Genomic DNA, 21,421 nt, shown 5'->3' on the forward strand with positions numbered 1-21,421 from the left:
TGGCTGGCATCTTCAGAGGTGTAGCACCAAAAGACAGAGATCTCTCAGTGTCACAGTGTGGAAAAGATGTAGGTCATTTGTATCTACTCAGGAGGGGTGGGGTTGAGCTGAGTCATTCTGTAAGAGTTTCCCAGGGTGTGGAATGCTAATGGCGGGAGGCTTCACTGTAACCTGAGGAGGTTCTTTTGCATATGGATTGGTGCTTGATGTGCTAATCTTCTCTGCAGGGCTATTGTCGGGTGTGGAGTGTTTTGTTGGCCTGGTGTTTTTCAGAACTGGAGCCCATGCTCTGTTCATTCTTAAGGTTTCTTCTTTCCTGTTGAAGTTTTGCTTATGCTTGTGAATTTCAATGGCTTCCCTGTGCAGTCTGACAAAGTAGTTGGAAGTGTTGTCCAGTATTTTGGTGTCCTGGAATAAGATACTGTGCCCTGTTTGAGTTAGGCTATGTTCAGCCACTGCTGATTTTTCAGGCTGTCCAAGTCTGCAGTGTCTTTCATGTTCTTTTATTCTTGTCTGGATGCTACGCTTTGTGGTCCCGATGTAAACTTGTCCACAGCTGCAGGGTATACGGTATACTCCTGCAGAGGTGAGGGGGTCTCTGCTGTCTTTTGCTGATTGTAGCATCTGTTGTATTTTTCGGGTGGGTCTGAATACTGCTTGAAGGTTATGCTTTTCCATAAGCTTTCCCATCTGATCAGTAATTCCTTTGATATATGGCAAAAACACTTTTCCTGTAGGTGACTGTTTTTCCTTGGTTGTTTGATTCATCCTGGGTTTGATTGCTCTTCGGATTTCATTTCTGGAGTAGCCATTTGCCTGAAGTGCGTGGTTTAGATGATTAATTTCCTCATTGAGAAAGCGCGGCTCACATATCCGTCTTGCACGATCCACTAATGTTTTCATTATGCCTCTTTTCTGTCGGGTGCTACACCTCTGAAGATGCCAGCCACAGCTGCTGGCGAAACGTCAGGAACTACAATGCCAAGACCACGGCAATACAGCCCGGAAAACCCCCAACAACCAAAATTATTTTTATTTCAATTATTTTCAAAACTGTTTACAATATGAAATACAACATGGGTAAATTGTTAAAAACTACGTAACAGAGAAAGGTAAAAACATGGAAAGACAAATTCAAGTTGAATGATCTGATATATTTTGGATTATAGATTCAGGATTGTTTGGTAAGAATCTCCTGCCTTTTTGTTTCAAAGAACTGCATGGGGTGCTAATGTGATCTGGGAAGTGGTGCTTCCTATATCCATGTCACACCCCAGCTGCTGTGGGTTAGTGATTAAGTGGTTGGGCTGCAAATAAGCACTCTTCTGGTTCAGATCCCACTACTGTCATGAGTTCGACAGGTAGTCTTGGGTAAGCCACTCCTCTCAGCCCCAGCTGTATTGTGGGGATAGCAATAACACTGACTTTGTTCATCGCTCTGCATGGGGCACTAATCTGTCTAGAAGAGCAGCATACAAGTGCTGCTGCTGCTGTTATTGTTAGCAGTAGCAGCAGCTCTACTGAGAAGAGGGGTGGGCACAGGTATTCCTTTGGTGCCTGTACTTTGTCCTGTTAGTAACAGTTTAGGGGGGGGGGGAGGTTACATTAGGCAAACAGTGCCTAAAAGATTAAACATCCCCTCTTACCCTCTTCCCTGAACAAATCAGCCAGGGAGGAAAAACTAAAATGGGAGGAGATCTTGATCTTCTATATCATATGAAGTTGTGACTCAATAAAACCTTTCAACAAAAAGGTGAGAGAAAGAGCTGTTTTGTCAGAGGAGATGGATTCTTACCTTGTACAACCGGCATTTAGTACTGACCTGACAGCAGAAGGGCTCAAGCAACTGGTTGGAATTTGACGCTTTTCTGTGGGAAACTAGTAAAGCAGGGTGTTGAGCCCAGGGTCATTTGCTACAGCACTTAGAGGACCAAACTACCTTTCAGCCCATACTGCCACAAAGGACTGTGGGCCACAATCTGTCCCATAGGGCAAGAAAGAACCATTTTCTGTTGCCGTAGAGGTTTGTCCTGGAAAGAATGATTGGTGCTTCAGAGATCTCATGATTCACATTCCGCAAGCCTGAAATTCTGGTTTGAGGCCATCCTAAGAGGGGAAAGTGGTTCTTGATGAGTCAGATAAAAGCAGGGGAGAAGCAATTACATTGTTTCATACCAGCAGTGAACTTGGTACTCCACAGTGACAAAGGTCTTTCAAGATACCTCTGTGCAGAAATTTCTGGGTGATACAGGATAACTTTTTACAGAGCAACCAGTAGTATGAAATCCCTTTATGTTTTAGAGAACCTCTTGATATAGTTGGCCGTAACATCCAATGAAGTTACTGTAATTTTTAGAACATTAAAATGTTTTCATTATGATTTTTAAAGCATCTTTATATTTTTTAAAATATCTTTTTATTTTACAAATAGAAAATACAAATAAATATTTTAAGACAGAAGATCAATACAATGATTATCTACAATCGTGAGAAAATACTTATATATTGATTATCTACAATCGTGAGAAAATACTTATATATATATATTATATACTTATATACTTTACTCTTTTCCAGTATATGTTAAAAGTGTCTATCTTTCAATACATTTATTAGACTGGGAATTAACACCCATCATTTAAAATTATGCTAATTTGGGCATAAATGCAGTGTTCTGGGTGCTTTTAATCCATTCTGATGGGCAGGGAGGGGGTGATACATGTTCTAATATTGCCTGTATTGTATCCTTTAGATAACCTCAAAGAACTACTTTCAAATTCATTAAAAGTTATCACCACTCTCCAGTCATGTTATTAATGAATTCCAGTATTTCTTTTCAAGATTTACTTATTATTAGATAAAGCCAAAATATATGTTAAAAACTGCTTTTGGCCACAGGCAAAGCAATCCAACGTCCAACTCGTCTTCTTCTTTTTTAATGTAAATCTAAAGTGTTTTGGATTCTAAGCAAGGCCTCAAGACTGTACATTAAAGACCCCATTCCACACACACTCCATGATGCAGTTGTTGTGACTAGGGTTGCCAGCTTCAAGTTAGGAAATTCCTGGAGATCTGGGGGGTGAAACCTGGAGAAAGTGGGGTTTGGGGAGGTAAAGGAACTTGGCATGGCATAATTTTATAGAGTCCATCCCCAAAAGCAGCCATTTTCTCCAGGTGAACTGATCTCTGTGGCCTGGAGACCAGTTGTAATTCCAGGAGATCTCCAGCCACCACCTGGAGGCTGGCAACCCTAGTTGTGACCAAGCTCATTATATCACTTCTACTTTGAGTCAGACAACACTGTAGCCCTGTTCACAAGTTACAGTGAACACATATTGTTTGTGTATAGTGTACACTTGCTTTTTCTTTATATGTGCATTGAATAATTTTCTGTTACAGTCAACACATGTACAGCTGAATGTGTGATTGAAACCTCACAATTATCCAGATACTGGGGGCCAGTTTCATTTGTAAAGTGAACACACATTTGCTCTTTCATACAAACAGATGTACACATGTACAAGTTAAGTGTAGATGCATTCCGTATAAAAAGTGAACAAGGGCTATATGTCCTGAGACACCCCCCTCCAGCTTTTCAGCACAGTTGGTAGTATTGTGGTTTAGAATGGATCCAAGTTAACTATTCCCCAAATGCATCTAAATTCCATCCTGGAAACATATCTGAACCTTGGTCTGGACCCCGCTTGTTAAATATTAGCTTGAGAATTCTAACTAAGTATCTGAAGATGTATGTGACATTTAGAATTGCAAAATCAAGGTATCATATTTCAAAATACAACCAACAACATTTTGGATGCGTCTATAGTTTTTCTTAGTAACCAGTGTTTACTGCATAATACACAGTTGCAAGGTTGTGATGTTATTATGAGTTTCCTAACACTTGGTGTTTTTTAGCACCAGGAAGTTTATCATTGTGTTATTATGTAAAGAATATTCTTGCTTAATTTGTGGGTAGCCAGAGGAAAAAAAGATTTTAAATGAACAAAAAGAAGTCTGCACATTTGGATAAAAGAATAGCATGTTCAAGTAACAAAGGGTTTGATCCTTTGCAACTAACCTTCCCATCTCCCCTTCCTCCAGTAGCCCTCCTTGAAATGTTGCTCCCAAAGGTCAATGGAGCAGACTATTGTTGCCTCTGAAATAGGCCCCCAGGAGCCCTGTGAAATGCCTGCAGAAAGTCTGCAGTGAGAGGGGGAACATGATGAAATTGTTGTCCAAGGCAACATTTAACAAATACAACCATCCTTAAGCATGTAGCTGCCAGGAGGTACTACTGTAATTACAAACGCACAATTCTTCAAGTACAGAGCATACAATGTTTTCCGACTGTAGTTCCACAGGACATTGTCATGAGTTCTATGAGAAATTGTGGAATAAATGAACAAAAAAATTGAAATACCATGAAAAATTCCAAATATCTCTTGAAATACCCCAGTTATCAAGGTCATTTTTTTACTTTACAAATAAATTTTCTTGATGATAATATAGCAGTAATTGAATTGTGCTCCCCACCACCAACTTTTCTGGCCTCTTAAACATTTTCATAAGTAGATGTTTCTCAGGATTTGAAAAGTTAATTTAAGGGATCATCCATGGAAAAATGTTGGGAAATACTGGCCGTCGTCACACGGGCTTTTATTTAGCGCTAAAATGGCGCTATTTCCCGGCAAACACCCACCTTATTCCAACACTGTAGCGATTTTCTCTCTTCTGCTTTGTGCTTGATAGTCGCGCTATTTTGTGCCTCAGTGTGAATGCCTCGCATCGATGTATTTCGCCTCGCAACGTCCTATGCCCTCCCTTCAATCCCAGAATCCATTTCTTCCTGCGACTCCCCTTTTTTTTATTTTATTATGTCCTTATAACGCCATAACGCCATAACACAATGCAAACTTTTTGCTGAAGTAAAAATGACTCAATCGCCATGGCAGAGTCTTCAGCGATGGGGATCACGTCAGACAGGGAGTTTTCTGCGGGCAAAGGGCTATTTATATAATTTCAAAGTTGGTAAAACAAAAAGGTCGTAATGTTTTGCTCTAACGGAATGTTTATATGCTGTTATTCCGTTATAGCGGAATTAAACGCCAGAATAATAAAAAAAAAAATGGGGAGGAGCTGCTTCTGCGCGGTTAGAGAGAACAGAACAGAGTGCTTCGGTGTGGACAGCTGGTAGCGCGAAGAGCCATTAGGTGACCCAAAGAAACGTTACTGTGCCGATAACAGGTAGGACGCTATATGCTGTAAATTTAACGGATGAGATGCCCGTGTGACGACGGCCACTGTTACAGGAGAAAGGGCTGAAGTGTAAGAGAGGTAGACCTTGGCCTTGCGTCAGTCATGGCAGTGAAGTGATTCTCTGTGTAGCTCTCATTGCCACTGCAAATGCAGAGGCGTTCACAATAGCAACAGAGCATCTACATGACAGCTTCCCCCAGGCTTTCCTTGCCTCAGCCCCCTGTGACTGCCATTTCTCTTTATATCTCTGCAACTAAATGGGGTAAATACTTTTTTTTAATGAAAGCTGGACATTCAGAGGAGCTAGTGGATTGTGGTAACAGGTAAGTTATAATGCTATTGCACCATTGCAGCAATTTTTTTTGCATGCATGCATGAATGTGTATATGCCGTTAAGTCACAGCCAACATATGCCAACCCAAGCAAGGGGCTTTCAAGGCAAGTGAGAAGCAGAGGTGATTTGCCAGTGCCTTCCTCTGCAGAGTCTTCTTTAGTGATCAGCCATCCAAGTACTGCTTAGCTTCTGAGATCTGTCTATACCATGGCACCTTCCCTCCTCTACTGTTCTTTTAGAAAAGCCCCCCAAAGTCCTCTGATTGCATAAGAGAAAAGGCAGGGGGCTGACATGAAGAAAATGGTGCCTATGCAGGTAGGTCCTTCAATAATGCACACATTTGACTGCAGTCTTTCCAGAAATATCATATTAAAACCGGTTCAGGAAGGATTGCAACAAAATAGGGGGAAGCCAGAAAGCAGATGGTTAGGAGATGATGTTGCGTGGATGCCTCTCCCCTCCCTCAAACCCCTGCACCTGTTTAAATATCAAACCGGAGCAAAACCTCTGTGTGGAAATAATGTGAGATTGAGCAAGGCTTCCTTCTGGAATTGTCGGAACCCTGAGGTGGAAAGGATACTTTGGCTGACAACGAACCAAATACTGCTGCTGAGGTACACATTGATAGATGAGTGCATCAGATGCATACATCTAGCATGCTAATCATAGGCATATCCTGAATGCTAATTCTGCTAAACCATCAGTACTAGCAGCAACCTTGATAAAGATCTGCACAGTCTCCATGTGGCTTATGAATATCAGGTGCCTGGATTCAGTGCATGTGACACTCACAGATTCCTTCCTTTGGAAGTGCCCTGAAGTACAATGTAAGTGAATATGTGCAGTTACTGGAATTGGAAGTCAAAGTTTACAGGGATTCAAAGAATGGAAGGAGATTCATAAGGAGCTTTGTTGGAGCCAATAAAGGTTCATCTACTCCAGCATCCTGTTTTGCACAGTGGCCAGTGAGATTTTCTAGAAGGCACAGTTTCCCCATGTTGTGCCTCCCCCCTCTCCCGCAGTAACTAGTATTCAGATCAATACCCATCTCTGGACTTATCTCCCCTGAATTTGTCTATTTCCCCCTTTTTAAAAGCTATTTAAATTAGTGGCTAATATTAGATCCCAGGGCAGTGAATTCCACTTGTTAGTTATGCATTATGTGGAGAAAAACTTTTTTCTATCTATATGGAAGCTACTGCCCATCAACCTTTTTGTGCATGTTTGAGTTCTAATATTTTGTAGGAAGGAGAAAACATTTCTCTGTTCCCATTGTTCACTCCAAGTACAGCTTCACTAGCCTCTGCATCTATAGCCTCTTTCGTGTCCTCCTCGGTCAGTGTCTTCTGTAAGCGGGAAGCCCCCAAACCCTTTCATAATATCATGTTGAAGAATGTCAAGATAGGAGATGAATGGGCAGCAGCTGTGTGTGCTGAAGGACGGGCTTGTTGTGAATTCAAACACTCACTGAAGAGGCCTTTAGGGGGTGTGAGCGGTTTTAGGATTGAAGTGGCTGATGTGGATGAGAAGGAAAGGCAATTAAGAATGTGAGGTTATCAGGAGGACATCTAATATGTAGGAAGTATACACTGATAGGTTTGTATAGCAAGACTAGTAAATATTTCCTGCTCCATGTTTGTTGCTGTGCATTTGGTATAGGCTAGAAGGAAGGCTTTTAAGGTTTTATTATTACCCTTTATGTACGTGTGTGCTGTCAAGTTGCAACCAACTTATAATGACCACAACAAGGGGCTTTCAAGGCAAGTGAGAAACAGAGGTAGCTTGCTATTCACTTTCTCTACAGAATCTTCCTTAGAGGTTCCCCCATCTAAATACCAACCCACTTTAGATTCCGAGATCTGGCTGTACCATGCCACCGTCCCTCCTCCATTATTACCTTTTTCACACAGTCTTTTGAAAGAAGGATACTGGACTAGGATGGCTGCATGTTGTTTCAAGCAATGGTTGTGAAGCTGCCCTTTGTCATTCTGGCTTGTGTGGGGTGTTATGTTTTCTGTTTAGTTTGGGAAACTTTGGGTCTTCTTTGGTACTGCAAATGGCAAATGACAGCAAGTGCACAATGAAAAGCACAAGTTTCTAGGTTAATCATAATTAAAGGTGTGTAAATTACTTGAAAAGCCTTCAGATGAGGCAAAACACTTTCCTGATTGTTACACCTTGTGAGAAGTTGCAGAGCAAAGCATTTCCTACAGAAAGCACTGGAAGTTCTTGGTCGTCTTCACACGGGCCCTTATTTTGTCAGTTTTGCACTAGAAATCGTTTCTTTTGTTATCGTTATTAGAACGCATTCTCCCATCTTTTGATGACTGCTTGCGCTTCCAGTCAGTCACATTAAAAGGGGGAAAGCACAATTTGACGGTCAGTCAAAGTGCCTCCAGAAACAGGGCCCTAAAAATCCCGCCCCCTTTAAAAAAATTTTTTTTTGCATATTTGCGTTATATCACTCTTCTATTATAATGTTGTGCTGGGCCAACCCAAAAGCCAACCATGATAGGTAGCAGAGGTTTCCCACCTATGGCAGAATAGTGTTATAGCATTATAGCGCTATAAGGCTGACGTTTAAAAAAAATTACTTTGAGGCTTAATTGCGGGTCGCACTGGGTCTTGTGGGAGTGTAGGGCAGGAGAATCAGTGTTAGGTGAGACAGATGATCAGGGAGAGTGAGCGTTTTGGTGTTGCAAAGCATTCATAGTCAATCCAGGTCATTCACATGAAAGTGGATAAAGACGACATAAAGAGTCACAAAGCGTGAATTGGGGAGAATGGCGAAATCGCAAGAGAGCCGGAATAAGGTGAGAATTCAGCGGGAGATGGCGCTAGTTTGGCGCTAAATTTATGGCCGTGTGATGATGGCCCTTGTCCACTTGTTTACTTTGAAATAATTGCTATCTTTAAATGTGCAATGTGCTTTACTTTTGCTGGTCTCCTTCCAGCCCATGTGCATGAGAAGGGCCCAATGTAGTACCAGTATGTGGCTTCTACAGGGCACATGTCCTTGATAAACGTGGGAGTGTGGGGAAACATTTTCCAGGCACAATTAACTGCATTTCCAGTTGTGTGTACCAGTGCTGAACAGGGAGCAGTACAAGCTGCTGTACTACTGAGTCCTAAAGATTTTCATGGAGTGTTCTACCTGAGGGTTGATTCATCTAGCCAACCTGATGTGCTAGTCTTAGATAAATACATACTTTTTTTTTGTTAAAAACTGTAAGTATGCTACTTTAAGTCGTGGTATATGATATGATACTTGAACAAAATCATGTTTCTCTGGAGGAATTATCTAATGTGCACCTGTTGAACAAGGGTGAGGCAGAAACTGGGTGCTGCTGAATAAACTGTCCCAGGAAAAAGGAAGCATGAAGTTTATTTCTGGCAATGACCTCCCTATAATTTTAATGCATTAGCATATATTCAGAGAGCAGCAAGAACATAAAATGCTTTCTTTGCAATGATCTCAAGTGAATCACTAGCAGAGAGGCAGGTTTGTTTGGGGCTGGATTATAAGGCAGGAGACCTTGTTCAGCAGTCTGTCTATTTGACAGGGGCAAGAGTTTCACACAAAAATAACACTCCTTATCACCAAGGGAGAAGTGGGGGGTGGACATCAAAAATCCAAGATTTTCAAGCATGAAATTTTGGATAGTCATTTTTAGGTTCCTGGGGCAGCACTTTCTCCAATTTACTTTAATTGCTTTACTTTAATTGAATTTTTATACCGCCCATCTCCCGAAGGACTCAGGGCGGTGTACAGCAAAAGTAAAACATACAAATATAAAACAATAAGAATATAAAATATAAACATATTAAATAATTTAACTAAAAACAGGACAATTCACTTAAAACACATTTAGGCCAGCCCCGCTTGTTGGAACAATAACGTCTTAAGGGCACGGCGAAAGGTGTGTAGGTCAGGGACCATACGTATCTCCGGGGGCAATTCATTCCAGAGGGCAGGTGCCCCGACAGAGGGCATCATTTTTAGAAATTATAGGGTTTTTTTTAAAAAAAGGAAACATAAATCAACTATGAGTTTTCTCTGAGCCTTGCAAAGAAACAGTATACAAGCCCATAGAGGGAACTTTGTTACCAGTGTGTGTCTTATTAAACAACTCATTTTATAATCTTATAGAATGGCTGACCTCCAAAAGAGACTTTGTGTCATTGTTCTTGTGCTTATATGACTCATTATAAAGGGACCAATTTCAGGCATGCCCAACGACAGGTTGGACTCCCCCCCCCCTTTGAATACCTTTATCTCTGGGCCATTATCACGAGCAGTGTTTGGAAGTCTCTTCTGTTTCAAGAGAAGTTGGCTACATGAGATTGGAGGTGGTGGGACTGCACTTTGAAGAACATGTCCAAAGCTCCCTTGGACTCATAAAACTAGTGTTAATTCTTTGGATCCTGGCTAAAGTATCCTAACATCTCTCTGATGTTTGATGACATGGGAAGTGCCACCATGTTGTTTCTGTAAGATGGAAGTGACATAGAGAAACTAAGGGATTCAGCAAATCTTTTCTTGAAAACAGAGTTAAACCAGAACATATGGTAATCTGTACATCCACTGTTCACAAGACCTGTTCAGTTTACCAGTTGACTTCATGTAGTTGGATGAAACAGTTGTAAATGAGTCTCTTGAAGTTCAGTAGAGAGCTTGTCACATCAGAAAACTTTATCTAACTTCTAATGTAATGGTTTTATCTAACCATCTTTAATGTTTAGGCCACAGAACAGGTGCATTGCTTCAGGGGGCTTGAAGCAGTAAGAACTTAAAAGTTGACAGTATGTCAGCTCTGTGCAAAGAATTCCACAGTCCTCTTGTAGTCTCCAGCCAGACCAGTATGTCAGGCATTACCAGTTGCCTTATATCTCTGTATTCACAATTAGCTGCTGTGAGAACATGGTTATACTAGCCTCATTTGGTAGCATGGGATTGTAGATAACCACGTCTACCATGCATGAAAGTTTCAGGTGGCTACTGTATGGTTAGTGACCATCTGAACTACTGCTTAGAATGCATTTGATATTGGAATGCATTTGATATTGCTCTGAAAATAAGATTTTTGAAATGTCAGATGAACTTACTAACATAAAAAATGATATGAGCAACCCTCCATTATTCTTTGGCTCATCATGTGGATGTCATCAAATAGAACCATGTGTGTGTCTGTGTGTGTTAGCGACTGGGTGAGCAGCACTGCTTCCCATGAAACTGTTTTAATCCAAGGGTATGCATTTACAAACCACTACTGTGAATAAAATTAAAACTTGGGAAGAATTTAATCCCCATTTACTCAAGAACCAGACATCAGTATGGTAAACATTCCAGAATAGTCTCATGAATAGACCAAGAGGATACTTTCTAAGTAGTTTCCTATTTATTTAGTATATTTCTTCCCCTCCTTTCTCTACAAATATTGACCAAAGACAAGCTACAAATCACAACAAAAACAATAAAACCATTTATTAAACTAATTTAAGATTAAAATGTGACAGCTTTACACTTTGCAGAAGTGCTTTGGTGAACAGATATGACCAAGTAGCCCTCACCTGCATGCCTTATTATTTTGCAACCCTCTACGGAGTATGTCACTCTGCAAACCCTTTCTTTCCTTCCATTTAGTTTTCTAGCTTCTTCTTGAGTAAAGGAACAGAGCTGGTGACTGGGTCCCCCCATCTTCCATGCACCCATTTTTACAAATACTTAGGGATGATGACAAAACATTTTTCAACCTTTGCTATAGTTGTTTTCAACCTCTGTGGCTGAAATATTCAATACTAGCAGTGCCAAACGGATAGGTTCCCTGGTTCTGCAAACGGTGATGGGGTCAGGGTCTACCATTTCTACTCATTCTACCAGTTCTACTCATTTTGCCATCCCAAGCAGTGAGAGAGCAACACAGGAGGAGGTTTGCTGCCCAAGTGGAAGAGGGGAGGCTGCTCCCATGCACTTTCACTGGCTCCGGGCAGCTGTGCAGGCTGCCTTGGTTCCCAAGGGCTGCAAAGATATTCTGCAGCACATTGAAACTGGGCAGGCTGGGAGGGAGTGTCACCTCCTCTCCCGTGGTGGTCTTGCTGATTTTGCATGCCAAGGGGCATCTTGGGTGGTGAACTGGCCCTGGTTGGGTTGTAAAACCAATGAACTGTGTGTGCATCCCTTAAGTAAGCCAAAGCCACTATATAGTAAGCTTCTGTTTTATATTCATCCTTACTGATGTAATTAAACTGTCAACAAATTTGCTGGGGGTGGAGGTGGTCATCGTCTTTGGCTTTACAATATGTGCTATTAAGAGTATGATTCCAGTGACTGCACAGGACCTGAGCTTGGGAGGTTTTGTTTTCACTTAGAGGATACTGGAGTCAGGATAGCGAGTAAAAATGCCTAATTTTTGGACCATTGAATTATGGCAAATATGTGCTGGAATCTCATAAAGGTAGTAGGTTAAGTCATCTGGACAAAATAATAAAATGTCTGAGTTACAACCAGAGCTTAACATCAACACTTCAAATGAATACAGAATATGTGATTCTTCACCCTTTAGACTGGTGACATTTTAGCCAACATTTTATCATTTCATAATTAATATACCAGGAAGCGACTGATAAATATTGGGTTGGATCCTGCAGATCGATTCTGTAGTTGTGGCACTCTCCTCCAGTGCAAACAGTTTTCCCCTGATGGAAGAGACTCAAACTGGAAAGCAACACTTCCTGCAGAATAGATCTATGTGATCTCATTCAGAATAAAATGAAAATGTGATATATAACAAATGCCAAATAAATACTGAATTACCAAATGCCACATGTAAGGATTGCATGGCAGTGTGTGAAAGTCCAGGGATTTTTGTTCATAGTTAGAATTCTGATTTGTGTTTTGAATCTAAAATGTGACATGTGCCATCTTCTGCTTCACCTCTGAATATTTTATACACCCGGCACTTGTTTTTTTATGATCTTATAGTCTATCTTTCAAACCATTTCAGAATGCTCAAGAGGCACATGGAGTGGCTGTCCCAACACCATCAGTGCCAGAAGGCTTTGAAGAGAAAGCAGCGCTGGGTAAGATGCTAGTTTCAATTGAGTCACCTGAGACTTTGCATTTGCATGTGATCCATTACAGCTTGTTACTGCCTTATCTTAAACTTTGATCTTTTGTACTAACAAGTTTCTTTCAACATTGCTGTAACTTCTTTGCAAAATCAGCTCAACCACATATGCAATAATGCCATGTTGCAGTGGTTGGTGCATCCCATCCATACCATTTATTTCATGGCTAAGCAAGTCTGGTGATAGGTACACCACCCACCTTGTGGTCCAAGGACCCATAGTATGAATGGAAGGCGCAAGATATAGTGACCTCACTGAAATTAAGTATGTCTGGGTCTGGACAGTACCTGGAAGAAAAACCTCTGGGAACTTTATGTGCAGTGCCTTGATCTCTGTGGTAGAAGGGGGGAATATAAATGCAACGAACATGTATGGCTGTATCAATGCAAGCACCTGATTTGCCTAGCATCAATACAGTTCCTGAGCACGGCTAACATGGGCAACAATTGTACCCATCTGCAATGTCAATAGTTTTGTCCAGTTGTGTATCTGATAAACAGTCATCCATCAGCATAATGCAGATAGATTGGATTAGTTATTCATCCAAAACATAACCCATGCACTGGTTAGCAGTAATGCAGACACAGCTTTAGGTTGTATCTATATGCTGTTCTTTTTGACCACAACTGATGTGGTGTACTAGATTTTATTTATGTTTTATTTACTTCTTTTGTACCCCAACTTTCTCCTCAATGGAGACCCAAAGCAGCTTACTTCATTATCCTCCATTTTATCCTCACAATAATCCTATGTGGTAGGTTAGGCTGAGAGCGTTTGACTGGCCCCAGGCCATCCTGTGAGCTTCCATGGCGGAATAGGGATTCAAACCTGGGTCTCTCAGATCCTAGTCCAGCACCACACTGGCTTACAGTGGATTTGGCCAAGAAAGATCATGAAACCAGGGCTGGCGCGTCCATTAAGGCAGTGGGGGCAGCTGCCTTGAGCACTGAACTTAGGAGTCGCCATCCCCACTCATCTCTCCTCCCCTTCGCTGCCGCTGCTCAGGTCCCGGCGAGCTGGGTGCCCCAGCGGCACAGCAGCAAGCAGGGAGGCAAAAACGGGACCTGAGCAGCAGCAGCGAAGGGGAGGAGAGGCGAGCGGGGTGGCCCACTTCCCCACTCACCTCCCTGCTTGCTGCCATGCCACCAGGGCACCCGGCTCGCTGGGAGCTGAGTGGGGAAGTGGGCCGCCCCACTCGCCTCTCCTGCCTGCCTTAGCTCTGCTCCCAGCAAGCCAGGCAGTGCGGCAGCGAGCGGGGAGGCAAGCGAGGAAGCGGACTGCGTCCCCACTTGCCTCTCCACCCCTTGTCACTGCTGCCCGCCTCAGGTGAGGGGGACACAAGTGACATCATCGCACAGGGCCGGAGTGCGCATGTGCTTCGCACGTGCGCACAGAGCAAGTATCTCGCCTCAGGTGCTAGAAATGCTGGCGCCAGCCCTGCATGAAACTCACTGGCTGGCTTTGGGCAAGTCTCAGTCTTAGAGGCCAGCTTACTTTAATCCAAAGGATGAAGCAGGATAATGTCATGGAGGAAGGTTTGAGGATACAGATGTGATATGTGATGTACTTGTGCATTGCATGTGATCCCTGAAATCCCCATCCCAAGATAATGTATCTAAGATGCTTTGACCACTTAAGGTAAAGTACTATATAAAAATATTACAGAAAGCCAGAGTTTTGCGTTTGGATGGAAATAAAAGTTCAAATCCCAAGTTCAACCATGAATATCAATGGATAGTTTTGGGAAGTTATTCTTCTCGGTTGTGGGATAAAATGAGATTATCTTGATTGTCTTGGAGGGCAAGAAGGATAATACAAGTGTGATAAATTCAAGAATGAATACCCGTAGGCCTTCATCCTGCCCTAAGTCTCCTATCTGCTACACAGCACTATGGCAACAACTGCATGCATTGCTGCGTGTCTGCAGAATCCAGCCTGTGGTGAAAGTCCACAGGCAGTTAAGCATCTGCTTAAGTCTTTCCACTGAAATAAGTGGAACTATAAAGAGCCTAATTTTGGCCAAGCAAATACCTTAGCATATATTTACTTCTATCCCATAGTGTATGAGGTAGCTATACATTTTTTCACTATGTGGAGGCTACAGTGAAGTATGTGTTAGGTAGCACAGGCTAAGCACAGAACTCCATGTTTTTCTGATGTGTAAATGCAGTGGGAGGAGAACAGATGTGACACATTACAGAATAGAACCATCAAAGCAGGTAGCTTCTCAGTCTTTTCATTAGTGTTTCTCCCTATTTTAAAGATTGAAGCAAGTACCTGGTTACTTTGCTCAAAGATGAGGTGAAGTCAAGTGTGTATAGCTAGTTTTAAAGCTAGGTGGAACTTTTAGTTATTTTTATTATCACAGAAATCCAGTTTAGCAACACAAATGGTTACTGTGTTGTTCCAAAGAAAAGACAAAGGGAATACGCAAGTCCAGCTCTGACAGAAGAACACAGAGAGATAAGATTTTAGAATGCATAAACTTTTCTTTAGGCAGGAATCTCTGCCCGAAGCAGCCTTTTGTGCAGCTCAGAATCCTTGCTTCCCTATTCTGTTGACTCAGTCTGTTAAATATATGTTATCAGAAAGTTAGCCTAGAAATAATGCTGTAACTGCATCAAGCAAATTCACCTGCACAGTCCCTGCTGAAACTCTACATAGCTTCTGTTCCTTCCAGTGGACCTCGTGCAGGAGAATTTCCTGGAGAACTGTGCCCAATATGTTCAGAATGAAGCCCCCCAAAGTTGCAATGAACATTTATCCAAAGTTGCAATGAACTTTTATAGATGGCTTCTTTTCAGCATTTAATTTTTTTAATTGTCCATTTCTTTAAAATAATTGTTTACCATTATTTACTTTGCCAAGTTGGTTCTCTATTTTTATGGCTGTCCTATTTAAAATGTTTCAAAAATATATGCAGAACTCTTTAACATCGCTCTTGGGAGGGCTTGGCACAGAGTTACAGGCAGCTATCATTAAGTTGCACTAACCTCTTCAAAAGCATGTTCAACTAGTTTTAGCAGTGAGGCAACCATGGCAATTATCAAACATTTAGAAAAAATACATAAAGTTACTCCCCATTCATGAGCAATCAGCAGTCCCCAGTTCACTGGGAAGCTGGAATGTAAGTTGATTTTGCTTATCCATTTTACTTGATAATAATTGTTGATAGGGTTTCTGGTTTTCTGACTCCAGTATCTACTTCTTCAATCAGAAGAACATTTCCTGGGCATCAGCTGGGTGCGGTGGCATTATGTAATGGGTACAACAAATGCCCATTTTATTTTCATTGAGATCACTGTTGATAATTCCAGAAGGGCCAAACTAGACATCAGGGCACCAAATTCCTTCCTGCATAAGAGCTGGGTGGTTACCTCATTCATAGGGAGAGGGTTAAAATTCAGCATGCAAGGGAGGAACTGAACCCTACCTCTACCTGGGATTCCATTCCTCTGTTTAAGATTGCAACATCAGAAAGTCTCCAGTACTTGTAGATTTTAATTTTTAAAAATTGGGAGCATGACTGGCTGAACTTGGGGGGTGGGGTGGGTTCCAGCCTTATAAAAATGTTTATCACTGCAGAGTCATGGAAAATAGCTACTGTATACTATTTGCAAATTGAAAGGAAAGCTTAATACCACTACGTATTCTGTTTTCTCCCTAGGGCTTGGTTCCCAAATCAATGGTAGTTACAGAAAATACAACTCAGTTATTGATCTGAGGCCCAAGGCATTTGAAGATGACTACTTGGCTGATGATGAGATTCCACCACCACCATCAGTTCCTCCCCCCCCACCACCACCATCAGTTCCTCTTCCTACACCACCACTACCACTGCCAACCTCAATTGAACTACTGCCATCTCCTACTTCAGTGGAAGAGCCATTTCTACCTCCAGTGGAAGTTCCACCTCCACCTCCAGTGCCTCCTCCACCCCCACCAGCTCCATCTCTTTCATCCCTGGCTCCACCTTCATATCCATATTCTAATTTGTCTTCTCCTACTACTCCATCTCCACCAGACTTCATTCCTCCTCCTCCTCCTCTGGCTTTTATGGATGGTGCAGCCCCTCCTACAACTCCCCTTTTACCACCACTTCATACTCCACCCTTTTCAAATGGTGTCTCCAAATGGAAATCTGAGACTGTTCTAAATCTGAGGCAGCCAGAAGATGACTCTCACAATCCAAATTTGATTGTTCCACTCAGCCCTACCCAGAAGGAGAAAGAACTGCCCCAAACCAGCCCAGACCCTCATCAAACCTTCCCCAGGTCATTTAAAATACCTCCTCCAACCCCTGTGAGAACATCATCTATTTCCTCCGGAGACAAAGAACCAAGCCCGAGAGAGGAGCAGGCCCCTAAAATGGTTCCTCACAGCCGACCTGCACTGCCACCTCACTTTACGGTACGGACTGCAGCCACTGCTCACTTAGAAGGAGAAGCTAGAGAGAAAGATCCTTTGGAAAAACTAACAGTAGAAAAGCCTTCTATATTCATCACAGGGTCTGGGAGTCCAAAACCAACACCTGAATCTAATGGCTATTCTACCTCCCCACTGAAGTGTGAGATACAAAAAGAACTGGTGCCACAACAGGCAGCACTGAAAGACTGTTCTCAAAAACCAGTGACTCCACGTGGAGAAGAACCACAGCTTCCTTCTCCAGACTGGACATCCTCTGATGATGAAGACTGGAAGGAACGCAGCAACCTAGACAAGCTGAAGCACGAACTGTCAGCCCTGCTGTCCTCTTCCTACAGAAAGGAAGACAGGCAGCTGGAGAAAGCTGCAGTTCACAAGAGTAGAACAAGCACTGCAGATTGTAAGCAGGTCAATATGGAAGAATTAAAACAAGCTAAACCTTCCATGACTGGCCCACAGTCACCAGCAGGTACAGACACTGAGAGGAAAGAGAAAGTACCAGGTAATGTACCATCTGCTGGCAAAGTTTTGACCAATAACGTCAACTCAAATCCAGATAATAAATCTACCAGCACGCAGGCAAATTGTGTTCTGAAACTCAAAAATGAATTGGAAGCTTTGTTGTCTCCAGCCAAGGATGGAGGGCCACCTTTGGCTTTTGCCAACCTGAGGCACAATCCAGAACCAAAGAAACAAATTACTCTTCAGTTTGGTGGCAGTGAGTCCAAGATTCCAAAACCCACAATAAATCAAAATACACCAATGTCTGAACTGAGAGGAAAAGAGCCTGAGATCCCTAGCGCCCCTGCTAATAGCTCCACATATGGAAACATTTGTAAGCCCCCAGTCTCCCCTCTGAAACCAAAGCCTGAACTTATGGTTCCCACTGCACCTTCACCAGCCTCTTCTGGGACTGCCTCACCAGTTCGAACTATAGCTCCCAGTATGGAACTTTCTCACCTACAATACAAGATACACAGGACAAGATTTGCCTCCACAGATAGCCTGCCCTCTGTGATGTCTTCCCAAACTGCAGAAGAGGGGCCAATCCCCACAAATAACAATGAAAACCAAAGAGACTCTGTCAAACGCAGGTTCTCAGAGACACCTGCAATCAACAGGAGCACAGAGCAAGTGAACAGCAATGTTTTAATCCATCCTGTCACAGGAGAGGAAGTTGAGAGAGGCTCCCCAATGGCTCTTCTCCTGGCTGCACAACAACGGGCCCAGAGAGGCAGGTGTTCTGCCTCAGCCTCACGACAAAACAGTTATATATCCGAGAGGCCTCAGTTTAAGTTATCAGAAAAGCTGCGCAACAGCAGCCAGTCAGAAACCATGTCATCCACCATTTACTACAACAATACCAAGCCTAACACTGTTATGGTTATTCCCAAGGGCCCTCAAAGGGAATCCTCTGCAGCCCCAGAAAGTAAGCAGCCTAATGGGGCAAGCCCATCGGACAGCAGAGCCTGTGGTTTGTCTAACTTAGGGCGGAAACAACATGATAAACCCCTGTTATTTTCCAGCACTTCAGAACAATCCAGGGATTTGCACAAACTCAGGGAGAATGAATCTCAGAATCTCCCCCCAAATAGGTGTGGTGCTTCCATTTTGGGTCCAGGCTTCTTGGAGTCCAGCCACTCGAAGCAGCAAGACTCTTCCAGTATGTCTGCTACTCCCCTCCCCTCTCTCACGAAACCTCAAACGCACACCAATAGCAATGAGGCAGAAGAAGGATTCAGTTATGAGATCATTCCACCCCCACCAGAGTTCAGCAATGATGACAATGGAGCCACAGATATTTCTTCAAAGGGGGAAGAGAAGCTCAAAGGCTTCAACACCTCAGTGGATGATCAAGTCTCAGATAAGCACGTTCATTTCAACCATTCAAGCTACACATATGGCAACAGTTATTCCCTAATATCCAATCCTGCTCTGGAAAGCAGTGGGAGGCCCAGTGCATACAGCCACCATTACTCAGGTGGAAGTTACCCTGCTGGCTACCTCAGTTGCTATTCCAACAGCCGCCCTCTAATTAAGAAGCGGCTATACGTGTCAGAGCCTGATGGATCATATGACAGACAAGCCATTTCTGCTCGCAGCATAAATACACCCAGTTCTTACAGCCACAATACAGTGACATACAATTCCCAATTTATGGAAGGGATGCGCCGGAACTCTACTCACCGGAACAGCAATGCACAGGGCAGGAGGCTGTCCCTGGAAGCACCTGCGAAAATAGTGACTTACAATAACGCGGCCAATGACGTCAAGTATAAAGGGCAAAATGGAGAGTATTCCACCAGTACTGGCAGGTATGTTCCACTTAGCATAAATACAAACATTGCAAGTCAAGAGCAGGTTACATTTTTAAGCAATAAGCATCCTCTTAAAATCTTTTACGGTATGCTGTCTGAAAAACTGGAGGACTTTTCTACCCTCTAGGCAATATTGGGGAAATTCTGACTATATTTATTGGGATTCAAGTTCATATCACACAATGTTCTGTCTCTGGTTGTTGTATCCATAATGCTCCAGAGAAACATCACTACTGTGAACATATGGTCAGGCCAGGGCCACAGTGCCAGAAGTCTTTTTATGCAGCCCGTAACCTGATGAACAGGCAAGTGTTCTTCCCTTTAAAATAGGCTTGCTTCTTCAACCAGGTGATTGACAACACAAAATCCTTTCAAATTACTTTCAGCTGTACATGGGGTTCACATACATCTCTGAGCACACATTATAAAATTACAGCCAGAAGCTTCAGGATCACAAGCAGGGAAAACACACAATCTTATTGGATAGCACAATGTTGTACATCTGCATCTTTATTTCAATCTATGCATTCCTTGGAAGAAAGCTCATTGCATTAAATGGCACTTACTTTTGAGTAAAACATACGTATTTTTGTGGTATTAGGACATTAGCTTGGAAAGCAAAGGCCCAGTTTACCCTCCAGGGATAGGCAAGAAGGCAGCCATGATGTAAAAAAAGATTTTTTACTTCATTTAAACCCTGCCTCTCTCCCCAATGGGAATCCAAAGCAACTTACATAGTTCTCCTCTCCTCCATTTTATCCTCACAACTACTCTGTCAGGTAGGTTAGGCGGAGAGTATGTTACTGATTCATGGTCACCAAGCAAACTTCCATGGCAGATCAGGGAATCAAACCTGGGTCGGTCGTCCAGATCCTAGTCTGTCACTCTAGCCACTATATCACACTGGCTCTTATTGTGTTGTATTATCTGGTCCTCATATCTGTATTAAACCAAGGGCATTGCATCATCAGAATCCCAGTATAAATACACATTGACCCTTGCAAAAGGTTAGCAGAAGAGGCTGATGCACATACTTTTGTTCAGTAAAGTGTCTCCTCCAAATATACCAACTGATGTTAGGAGTGAAAACTGAAGTACATTATTTCTTATGTGCTTCCTCCCCGAACGCCCTGCTAGCCTCTCTCCCTTTCCTGCTTCCTCCTCTCCTACCCACCCACCAACCAACATACTGTTATCTACCTCCATATTCAGCTTTCCCTCCTTGCCCTCCATCTGGCAGTATCTATCCAGGAAAACTATGACATTGTTGTGCAGTGCTAGAAGGGTTGTCTAGCAAGGCTTGGCAATTGGTGGGAAATGGGGGGAGATGGGAACTTACTGGGGGGCACATGATCACTATTCCCATGTGATGACATCACTTCTGGCATAATCCAGAATTGATGGTGTCACTTAAAGTTGCCAGGGGTCCGGTTTTCCCTTGGACAGTCCATTTTTTTTTTGCCAGACTGTCCAAGGGAAACAAAGTTGAAATATCAGACACTTGACTGTGTGCACAGGGCACGCCCAGGCAGGCGAGTGGGCTGGCCTGCTGCATGCTTGGGGAGTTACTGGCCTGCTCACTTGCCCAGCCTGCTAAGTGGCGTACACCTGGGGAGTGGCCAGCCCACTCACCTGCCCGGCCTGAGTAGCTGGCCGTGCATGCACCCAGGAAATGGCTGGCTAGCCAGCCTGCCCGGTCTCTTGCACTCCAGTGATGACATCACAGTAGTAACATCATCATGCTGGGTGTGAGCGTGCTCAAAGGAAAGAAAAAGTAGTAAGTACCAGTGCCCCATCTGGTTTGGGAAAGCCATCCGGCAACCCTAGTGTCAGAGCTTTTGGCCGAGTGTTAAAGAATTGACCCTGGCGCAAGGCTGTTGCTTCTGGCCCACCCCAGAAGTGATATTGTGTGAGGATGACAATAGCGGGCCCCGTCAGCTGGCCTGCTTCCAACTGCCAA

The 21,421-nt window shown here is 43.0% G+C and overlaps 1 protein-coding gene across 1 annotated transcript in view; it reads left to right on the plus strand.

Annotated features, from left to right (window-relative positions):
• The window catches only part of C5H6orf132 (chromosome 5 C6orf132 homolog), a 50,386-nt gene that overhangs the window by 24,826 nt on the left and 4,139 nt on the right, over window positions 1-21,421 (plus strand). The window contains exons 3-4 of the mRNA XM_054980609.1: window positions 12,595-12,670; window positions 16,386-19,458. Of these exons, the coding sequence (XP_054836584.1) occupies window positions 12,595-12,670; window positions 16,386-19,458 (3,149 nt within the window). The remainder of the gene's footprint in view (window positions 1-12,594; window positions 12,671-16,385; window positions 19,459-21,421) is intronic.

The sequence above is a fragment of the Eublepharis macularius genome, chromosome 5 (assembly GCF_028583425.1).
Source record: "Eublepharis macularius isolate TG4126 chromosome 5, MPM_Emac_v1.0, whole genome shotgun sequence".
Classification (NCBI taxonomy): domain Eukaryota; kingdom Metazoa; phylum Chordata; class Lepidosauria; order Squamata; family Eublepharidae; genus Eublepharis; species Eublepharis macularius.